We start from the raw sequence: 11,131 nt of genomic DNA on the forward strand, positions 1-11,131 counted from the left end.
TGCCACCATCAGAGGACCTGAGCTAGAGACATGGTTGTGCTGTAGATTAGCTGCAGGACCTTAGAAAATGTACTTGTCTTCACTACATAGATGAAGGAGTTGGGTTGGATCTCAAAGGCATCATTTTACCTCATTCCAATAATCTAGAAGGATACACTATATATTTGGATTTTTACAGCATTATAATATATTACGTGTGCGTGTGTATGTATGTATAATATAGATCCCAAAATCAAGGAGGAAACACAAAAACTGCACAATGATGCTAAGGAGTACTAAGGGGAAAAATTTGACAAGGTTGATCAGGAGTGAGAAGCAAGTTCACCTACCCAGATAGCGGCTACATCTCAGACACCAGACACCCTGATCATTTCCCAAAAAAGGACGTAGAGCTTATACAAATTTCTCAGAGGACAAGATCACTGATCCCCTAGTAAACACTTGGCAGAGCATGAGGTGACAACTCTCTAAGAGTTGGGAGGAAAGAAGAAAAGGGGAAAAAAAAGAAGGAAAGGGGTTGAGGAAGAAAGGAGGGAAGGTGGAAAGAATAGAGGGAGGGAAGGAGAGAGGAAACCAAGAAGGCACAGAAACATAGGAGTTTGCTTGTCAAGTGGGTCCAGGAATAACAAGTGGCCCCTGGAGAATATGAGACAAGGCCTGATGCTGTCTCGGCAAAGCAGCAAGGAGCAAACAAAGGGGCCTGGGGAGCTGCTGAGTCAGTTTCTGGCAGCACAGAACAAGGTGCTCAGTCCCTTGGGCCTGTGAGGCTATCACACCTGAAGTTCCTATATAAGAAACGCCTGCAACTTCTTGGTAATGAGAAGAGGATGACATAAGAAGTAAAAAAGTCTAGAGATGAAAAGTTGAGAGCATCTCTTGTTCTATACAGCATGCAAGGCAGACAGAACATAGACTATGGAACCAGGCAGACCTGGGTTTGGACTGAGCTTAGCTGTATAATAGCTGTGTGATCTTGGGTAGGTTCCTCCACTCCTCTGAGCCTCAGAACTCACCCTATAACATGGGATGAGCTACATCTGTCCTTCAGCATTGTAGAAAGAATAGATAACAAATGTACCATCATGGCACCTGGGACATAGCACATGTTACATAAAATGGTCATGGTTTTCATAGCCTGTCCTATGTAGGATGATAAAGTCCAGTTACATTACAACTCTGGAATTCCAACTTCTCCTGTCCCCGGTTTCCCAGCTGTCCTTCCCTAAGACGGAAGGAAAACACATAGGGGTCAGTAGATCTGGGATCTGGCATCTGCTTTACCACAGGCTTGGTGACCTTGATTTCCCCATCTTTATACAGAAGTGTTTCAATTAGATAATGTCCTAAATTTTTCCATTTCTGATATTTGATAATCCTGGAACCATGGTGTGTCATTTCCCTGAAACTTGTATTGTCTCTTTGTTTGCTACAATGCAAAGATTCTAATCATTTACCTGGTTTCCAAGCTGCTCAAGACAGAGTATTCTCCAAACACAATGATCTTTCCTCTAATCACATTGTTCTCATTAGCCATCATGCAATCACCCCAAAATAATCAGGAGATAGGAGAAGGTAACAGCAATGGCTATGGGTGCTTAAAAGAGGGAAGGCTCTGTGGGATGGATGGTGTTTAGGCTCACCCTTAACAGGGGAGTGCAATTTCAGCCCATCTCAAGTTTTGTCTACTGTGGATTCTGGGATGACACTTAGCAAACACAGAGTTCTAGTTCTCTAAGATCTCCTGTACACCTACAATGTGCCAAGTAAAGGGTGAGTCACCACAGACCCAGAGATGAAGGAGGTACGTTAGCTGCTCACAGGGTACATAGGCAAACAGTGTGAGACAGATGAGGAAGCACACAGAGTAAATTCTGGTCTCACTCTGCTCCAAGCCACCATTACTTTTCATCAGTAGAGACTCCTTCAGGCTTTCCTGCACCCATCATTGGTCCTGTATGGAGCAGTATAGGGAATTCTTTTGAAACATAAGTCAGACCTTGGCACTGTTTTGCTTAAAATTCTGCAGAGCTCTTGATTTCACTCAGAGTCAAAGCCCAAATCCTGACAGTAGTCTGTACAGCCCTACATGACTGTTCTTTTCTTCTCTGATGTTCTGTCCTGCCACCCCCTCTCCTCTACCACCACTTGTTCTCTGTATTCCAGCTACACCGACCTTCATGCTGTTCCTTGAAAGGTCCAGGTGTGCTCCTAAGCTAGATAATCAGCTAGGATTATCTAGCTAGGAGCTGTTCTCCACCTGGAATGTGCTTTTCCTAGATGCTGCTTGGCTAACTTCTTCCCCTTCTTTTAGTCTTTGTTCCAATCTCACATTCTCAATAAGCTCTTCTCATTCTATCCTATTTAATATTAAAACCCATCTCCTTATCTCAGAACTCTCGATTCTCTTTTCCCTTAGTTTTTTCCTTTTCCATAGAATTTTTCATCTTCTCACATACTACATAATTTATTTACTTATTATGTCTGTTGTCATTGTTCCCTAACACACACACACACACACACACACACAAACACAGAGGGATAAAAGCTCTCTGAATGCAGAGATCTTTGTCTTTTGTTCTCTGATGTATCCTAGGCACATAGAACAGTGCCTCTCACATCACTGGTGCTCAGTGATTCAAAGGGCCTGGCTATGATTATAGCAGTCTTTATTGATAGTGGGCACCAAAGCTCAGAGTGTTCAACTCTGGTGCGGAGGGGTCAGAAAAGGCTTCAAAAATAAGTTGACACCTGAATTCGGTCTTGAAAAGCAAGAAGGAATTTCCCCAGGGGGTGGTGAGGTAGAGGTGCCGAATAAGAAGGAAGGGTTCTTAGTAAAGAACAATCTGGCAGAGTGTGATCAGGAACCTTGTACTACTACAATAGGGAGGGGGAAATTCATCATCTTCAGAACAATGGGGAAGCAGTGAAGTGCTTTACAAGACGATGGCCATTATCAGATTTGGGCTTTTAATAAAATCACTTTGTCTGCAAGTACAGAGGATGGATTAGAGGGGATAAGACTAGAGGTAGACAGAACAGTGTGTTGACTGTTGAAATTGAGTAGAGAGAAGTGTTGAGGCCTGAGCTTAACAGTGACTACAGCACTGGGGATGAAGAAGTAGTTTTTCTTCATAGTTTGTAACCTACAACATCCTTGTCAAATTTCAACTCACAGACTTGGATGCTTACATATTCTAGTATGCTAGTAAGAAAGCTACACATATTTCAGTTTTGAATCTTGCATTGTGTAGTCACCACCCACTCCTTTTCCATTCAAAAGGGAGTTCTTTTGGGGGGCTATTGTCCAAAAGAGCTATAGTCAGTAGAGAAAAGCCAGTGAAAGGAGAAAGCAAGTGCTAGAAAATAGAACAACTCTCATTGAGCATTGCTGCCTGCCTCTTTCTGGGGGCAGAAATGCTGTCTGCTCCATTGCAAGGAAGGAAAAAACCAGCTCGCTCTCTCTCACTATAGTTAATCTTTTGTTGCCACTAGCTGGTCAGTATGAGAACTTGGGAGAGTATCAGCTCTGGAAAGGAAGCCTCCACTAATGCTGCTCCACCCCAAGGTTAAACCCGACTCTTTTTTCCTTTCCTGGAAAAGAGCAGATTTCCTCCACCCATCCCCAAAGGCAGCTAGGGTGAGAGGCAGTGAGGCTTCCTTCTGCCCCAGAACAAAACCCATCAGCTCAGGTGCTTAGGATAGATTGGAGCCAATCAGTTGGATACTCAGGCAGGAAAACCAATTCAATTTCCCTGAGGAGATTTTTCCTTGTAAATTTTTTTTTTGGCAGGGGGACAGGAAAGAGTGTCCCCCTTTATGATGTTGAACTAACTTGTAGAATCTGTGATACGTTTAAACCCAATGCCTCCTGTGAGAGGCCCAGCAATGTGATAGAAAGAGGCAGTGTGGGCTTCAAGAAAACTGGGCTTAAATTTGGACTGTAGGGTAGGTTTCTTCCCTTGTCTAGGCCTCAGTGTTACCATAAAAAATGGAGGGGTTGAATTCAATTTCCTGTGAGTCTGTGATGCTGGGAGCCCATCAAAGTCGACGGTTGCGGTGACAGTTTTCCAGACTTCATTCAAGAGGTCGCTGTCAGTCTATCCTCCTCTCCCCACATCACACACGTTCACAATGGCCTATGGCAAACAAGGCTTAGTGTATAACAAAGCAAGGAGGTGAGAAGCAGGAGGCCTTGCCAGCCAAAGGCCTAGTCAATCCTCCTGCTGCACCTGCTATAAATTAAAATCACAGAGTAATTTTGCAGACTGAGGGCCCAGTTCAGGAAAATGATCAAGCCATGGGTCACGCCAAAGCTTGCAGAGCTCTGCTGCCTAGGTTGGTATCACTGACCCCCCAAGAAATAGCAAATCTGGTCCACCTTGACCAAATCTAATCCTTGCTAATGGTTGAAATGAACTCTCCCCTCTCTCTTCCCTCTACTGTCTCAGTAACATAGTACTTTCTGAGGGGAGACAACGTATTTCACTCTGCCCTGAGCATTAAATAAATTTCATCAGCTTTGAGATGGAAAGAAGTGGGGGAGGGTATGGAGTAAGGGAAGCGAGTGGAAAAGAGCAGAAGAATTAGATCAGAGGCTGCTAAACACCACCTCGCCCAAGACCCTTGTTTACAATGTCCCAGAAACCTAGACCATCACACCAAGATGGGAACTTGAAGTTTGACTGCTACCAAAATATCTCAATTAGCAGTAAGGGACTTGGTAACCAAATGAAGAAATAACATACATTGTTTTAATCCTATCTTTGTTTCAAGAAATCAAATTTTCTTGCTTCTCCATCCCAGAATCTTTCTCTCACACATAAGAAAAGAACAGTGGAATTGATGCTAATGAACACTCTGTGGTCAGAAACCCATAGAGAAGACACAGCTCATGACTATTTGTAAGCATTTTTTCCTCCCTCCAAAAAAATTACCATCTGCTTTGATTCAGCAAAAGGAGGTAAAAGCAAAATTGAGTAAGCACTCATTGTCCACCTTTAGAACGAAACCAGAAAGCAATAAGGGTATACAACTGTCTGCAAGGATGTGGGTCCATTCTTCAAATGCCTGCCAAACAGAGGTCCAGTCTATGCTTGAATATCTATAAGGTGGATTGTATTACCATTAGGGGTCAGCATACTGGGTTGTTGGACAGCTCCAGGGGACACAGCCTCCTGTAGGGCTCAGCTCTATCCTCTCAGATCTTTCAAGACATTCGTTAGAATCAGACACCCTCCCCTTCTCCAACAGAAAACATACTCTTAATTTGTGTAGACTTTTCTTTAGGGACAGGGTCTCCCCCGCCACACAGGCTGGAGTGCAGTGGTATGGGCACAGCTCACTGAAGCCCCAAACTCCTGGGCATAAGTGATCCTCTTGCTTCAGCCTCCCAAGTAGCCACCACACTCAGCTCATTGTTGACATTTAAAGGAACCTTCTCCAGCCCTCCGTGGCTAAACTCCCTTCTCCCAACAATTTTTCTGGCTAGGTTCTTGGCCCCTCAACTTCTTCAAGGAACATTTGCTGACCTGAACAAGTTGGCATTTCAAACCGTATCTTCCTCCTTCTTCCAGGCCATCAGCTTCTTGCATAAAGCATCTTTTGGGACGGTCCTTTGGGACCCCACCAGCTCTATGCATGCAGGTGTACTTAAACACAGACTAATGAACAGCTTTTCTTTCTTCACATTCCCTCCCCTAAATACCGAGCACACGCCTCTCCTGTCAGGTTGATACGGCAAAGCAAATTACTAACAAATGTTGACAATGAGTGCTTATTCAATGTTATTGCTTTTTCCTGCTTTTGCTGAATCAAAGCAGATGGTAAACAATCTTGCCTGACCACTATCAAACACAGCAAAAAGGATGGCATTTCCCTACCTGTGGGCATGAAAGCCAAATCCACAAGCAGACCCCAGGGGCTGCCTGGAGTTAAGTGAGGACTGAGTGACATGCAGGTTCACCTTAGAAGCCCTGGGCTGGCAGTTGTTCCTGCTCAAATTCTTTCTTTTCTATCAGTCCTTCCCACCACCCTCAAGTTACCAGTAAAGGAAAACAGACAGTACAAAGCAAGAGGAGCTATCAGAGTCATGGAGTAGGTCAGGGCACTTCAAGTTCATAGAATCTTTACACGAAAGGATTATTTTAGAGCTCATCTACCCACTCATATTGCAGCAGAAAGAATTGAAGCTCTGGGGGATAAATGACTTATTCAAGGTCACACTGAGCCAGAGCTGAGATTTCCAGATCCTAACCAGCATTAAATTTCTAAGCTGCATTTTAGCATTCAACTTTTCCTCATTTTGCCTATTAAATCCTCCAAGGCCTAGTTCAGGTTCTTTCTGGTCCAGAAAGTGTCCCCAATCTTCTCCAAGTCTACAGAGATGCCTTCCTTCCCTGATGCTACAGAATGTGTCATCTCCATCACTCATTGGCACCAATAAATAAAATGCCCTTTGACATCCAAGAGTCATGAAACTTTGAGCTGGAAGGGTCATTGGATGTCATTTAATTCATGTTTCACTTTCAAACTTACATAGGTCAGCTCACCAAGTTAGCTGAAGTTCCTTTGGAGAAAAGCTCTTGTCTAACAACCTTGATGATTGTTATCCCTCTCTACTCAGCACCATAACCTGCATAAACTTCATATTTGGTTCAGAATGCCAGTTTAGCAACCTACAAGAATGGAGGTGTCTGGCAGACCAGGATTCCAGTTCCAGGTCTGCCATTTATTCCCGGCGTGACTTTGGATTAGGTGTTTGACCTCTCTAAAAATACTTCCTCATCTGGCAAATGGGAGTAACAGTAGAGCCCACTCCATATACGTTATGTGAATTAATAATACAAGGCAGGAAGAAAGCTCTTAGCATCACATTAAGGATTCAATAACTATTTGCTATTCTTTGATCACTTTCAGGGAGATTCGCTTTGTCAATGTCATTGATTTATAATCATATTCTAAAGAAGCGTCCCAGGCAAACAAACTTTGGAGATAGTTCACATCTGAAGGAAACTTCCATCTACTTAAGGCAGGCTGAAATTTGATAGGGAGACTAGAAATACAAAAAGGAAAAGATCTGCCAAAAAAAAAAAAAATGCTTCCAGTCTGGGCATTACCAATAATAGTTGCTCACTGAAACAAAAAAGGCAGAATGGAGGGAGGCAGGGTTAAGTATGAAGGTGACCTTGGTGCGTGCAGATGGGAGATAGTGTGCGCAAAATTATCTTGAGGTCCCCCACTGGAGTTTGAGTAAACTGAGAATTCTCCTTTTTGTTTGTCCCCCTTTAATACCAGGGATTGTTTACCACCACTAATTCTGGTCCCAGGACCCACAGTGACCAGAGGGCTTTGGTGGACACCATCACCCCCTAGTGGTGGCTCCACACTCCCCACTGTTGGCAGAGTTTGGCATTTACCAACTTTGCATGCCCAGCTGTGGCACTGGCCATGTCCGAATCCCCTGAACTGACAAGCTGATAGTGAAAGCTGCCCAACTCGCCAGAGACAAACGGTAGGCAGGATGTTTAAAAGTCTGGGGATGGGATGGGGCTGCCTTGGGACACTAGAAAGAGATGGCCATAAACGACTCATAGTATCAGCCCCAACCCCACCCCCACCACCACCCCCACCTCACCCCTCCCCCCCCCACAATCCCCAGCCGGCACCAACTCTCATTTCCGGCCAGCTAGGCCCTCCCAGAGCTCATTGTGCACTCCGTGTTTACACACAAACAGTCGAAGACCAACACAAATAAAAATCCCACGTCTCCCTACACAGCTCCTGCTATACCCAGCCATCTGGTGACTACCTCGCTAGCCAAATCCCCGTTGAGAGCGCCTAAAGCTGCCAGCCCAGGGCGCTAGGGGGAAAAGGAGGAGGCAAGAACCCAATACCCCACATGCATCCAAAGGGCTCAGCGCTGCCAAGGAGGCCAGCCCCGTGCTCTCCAAGGGGCAGAGGGTCCCAAGCTGCCAGGCTCAGGGACTGTGCATCAGAGGAGGGGGAAGTCTCCATGTGCAGGTTGCTGCCAGGAGACTCTCAAGCAACACATGGGTCCTGGGGGAATCAAGACTTCTAATTCCTCACTCAGCTCCTCACTCAGCTTGTCCCAGGCTTACAGGCACCCATCCTGTCTGAAAGCCAAAGTTAAAAATGGCAAAGATTGTCAGTTCCAGGAATCCCGGGGCACCTATATAGATGGCTGGACCAGGTCCTCCATATCCTCGAAGACTTGAAATGCTGTGGTCCTCACTGCCAAGTCAGGCCATACCCAAGGACCGTCTCATCCCTTCACTTGAATGGCCGTTTGGGGGGGCGGGAGGATTTCCACCCCTCATCTCTCAGAGTACCCCGGAGTAGAGAGATCTAAAGGATGAAGGGAGAAGGGCAGGATTGGAAGTGGTAGTGAAGGGATACCTTCTGTGTCTCCAGAAAGACCCTTCCCCACGGGGAGGTGGCAAGAGCCAGCTGTGAGCCTGAGGTTAGTCCGGCGGCGCTCTAAGGAACACTACCTCCACCCTCCTTCCCTTTCTCGGACATGGGCAGCCCCACGGGTGCACGTGGGAAGAGCTACTGGTTTGTGTCTGTGTGTGTGTGCTTGGTGCGTTGCACCCCAGAAGCGCCGCCGCGGGGAGTCCCCGGGGAACCTGCAGGGCGCTCCGCTGCCTCGCCTCCTGGAACGCTCGGCACGCTCAGGTTACAGCCTGCGAGGGCGGGTACAGAGGCTCGAACCCCGAGGTTCAAGCTCAGAGCGGGAGAACCACTGGCACTCGCTCAAATCCCCAGAGGCGGTAGCATGAAAGGATGGGGGAGTGGGTCACAAAAATACTTTTAACAATATCAGGGCTACCAGGAGAGTAGAGCCTAGTCCGCTGATTATTCTGTGGGTCTTTTCAGGCGAGCAAGGAGTTAACCTCGGAAGTTCAGGGATCCTAAAGGTTCTCACCTGTAAGGCCTATCACCTGCGGTGCCCGAGGCGGATCCCGCCGAGGAAAAGATCCGGGGAAGAAGAGCTCCGGGTCTGGGCGAGCCCCTGGCGCCTCACGGGCGCTGTTGTTGGCCAGACTCCGACAACCAATAAGGCCCCGCGCCCCCAAGAGGCGAGGGGAGGGGAGAGCGAGCAAGCAGCGAGCGCGGGAGAGCTAAGGGGAACAACATTTTTGTAAACGCTCTCCGAGATAATTAAGCTATCAATTACCCGGGTAGGAAATCAGCCGAGCTTCCCACAGCTCCACTGAAGGGCCGACTCCTCCGGGATTCGCGCAGGGAATCAGCAGGCAGCAAGTTGCTGGCGAACTTTTCTGATTAACTTTTCCGTTGGAGCCCCCCACCCACACCCATCTCCTCTCCTTTCCTTTTTCTTACTTTTAAGTAATTATTATTAGCCCAGGGAGTGAGCTGCAAGGACAAACCTGCTCTCTGCCGGGAGGTGGGTAGAAAGGGAAGGCGGTAACGGGGGTAGAGGGAGGCTGTAAACGTGGAGACCTCGGACTCGGAATCCCAGTTCTCAGCAACCACTCAAGTCTCTCCATTTCACAGATGGCCAAAACTGAGGCACAGAGAAGGGAAGCGACTTGGCCAAGGTCACTCAGCCCATGCGGAAGCCACGCTTTTGCGGGTTGAGCGATTCCACACGGAGCTACTCCGTTCCTACTCTCATGAAAACCCATCTGGAAGGGCAGAACCCGCAACTCCGAGGCGAGAGCGAGGGGGCGGTGACGGCTGGTGGCCAGTGACGGTGCCCGGAGGAGAAGTGGGCGGCTCGACCTGAAAGTGGCTTAGGATCTGGGATGCTCCGGCCCCTAGCCAGAGCATCTTCAGCGAATGGGGTCTCCGGCTTCTGGGATGGATCAAGCAGAGCTCCAGGTCGGGACTGAGAGGTAGAGGGGCAGGTTCCCACTGCGGGAGGGTTGGCACGCCCCCAGGCTCCCGCCGCGCGCTCTCCAGGACCTCCTCCCACATGCTCCTTTCCAACCACCTGTGCGACCTCCGGGCCCCTCCTCTACCCTCTGCCAACCCCATTCGGGGCAGCCCTGGGCGGGGATCCCCAGGGCGCCCCCACCCGTCCGGCATCACGCAGGGGCTCGGGGTTCCTTGGGATCTAGCGCGTGCCGGCGCCCAGCCTTACCCAGGGTGAAGAAGGGCAGCTCGGTGTTGTCCAGGTCGTCCTGCACCGCGATGCGCCCCGGCAGCTCGTTACGCACAAAGAGCAGGAGGCGCGACTCGGCGGCGGTGCCGGCAGAGCCAGGAGAGCCGGGGGACGCGGCGGCGGCGGCGGCGGCTCCGGCCCCGGTCCCAGCCCCGGCCCTGGCGCGGGCGCCGCTCCAGCCGATGTCGCTCTCCCGCAGGGCGGGCAGTGTGGACACCGTGACGGTCTTCAGCCGGCACGGGCTGTCGGGCTCCCGCGAGGCAGCGGCGGTGGCGCCGGCCAGCAGCGGCGGCGGCGGCGGCAGCAGGAGCAGGAACAGCAGCAGCAGCGGCAGCAGTGGCGGCGGCCCCGGGTGGAAGCGGAGCCTCGGCCGCCCCCGGAGCCCCGAGCCGGGGCCGGGGCTGAGCCGGGCGCCGGCGGCGGCCATGGCGGGAGGGGCTGCGGTGCTGCGGGCGGCGGCGGCGGCGGCGGTGGCAAAGGAGGAAGAGTAGGCAGCGGTGGAGACGGCGGACGCCGAAGCGAACCAGGACGCCAGAGCTAAGGAACGGAGAGAGCCGCTCGCCAGCAGCCCCCAGCTCCGGGCTCCGCCTCCCGATCGGCCCTGGACCGCCCCCCCGCGCCGCCTCCCCGGGCCCCGCCGCCCGTCCCCGGTCTCCGGCTCCCCCCGCAGACCCCGAGCGTTTCGGAGGCTCCGCCCGGCCTCGTGCAAGTCCCAGTGGCTCCCTCCCCTTTCCCAAGATCCCCCAATCCCGCCCTCACAGCATTCTTTAGCCACAACACCCCTCCCAAAACTCCCCAAATTCCTAATACTTAGGGCCCCCTCGCGCCCCCCCAACCCCCCCTGACTCAACCCAGCTTTCCTGGCTTCACCCCACCTTCGGCTCAACGCAGAGGCTGCACCTGGGGGCGCGCCTTGGCCCAGGCTTGCTCAAGGCCCCGCCTTCTTGGGGATAGGGAGCTCCCTGGATGGCCAAGACTTAACTT

General features: G+C 50.1%; 1 protein-coding gene across 2 annotated transcripts in view; it reads right to left on the bottom strand.

Annotated features, from left to right (window-relative positions):
* ASTN2 (astrotactin 2) overlaps positions 1-10,748 on the bottom strand; it is a 997,527-nt gene extending 986,779 nt beyond the window's left edge. For both annotated transcript variants that reach the window (XM_054520535.2, XM_054520536.2), the window contains exon 1: positions 10,127-10,748. In XM_054520535.2, the coding sequence (XP_054376510.2) occupies positions 10,127-10,574 (448 nt within the window). In that variant the 5' untranslated portion in view covers positions 10,575-10,748. The remainder of the gene's footprint in view (positions 1-10,126) is intronic.
* Between the last annotated feature and the right edge of the window lie 383 nt (positions 10,749-11,131).

This window comes from Pongo abelii, chromosome 13 (assembly GCF_028885655.2).
Source record: "Pongo abelii isolate AG06213 chromosome 13, NHGRI_mPonAbe1-v2.0_pri, whole genome shotgun sequence".
NCBI classification, from domain to species: Eukaryota; Metazoa; Chordata; class Mammalia; order Primates; family Hominidae; genus Pongo; species Pongo abelii.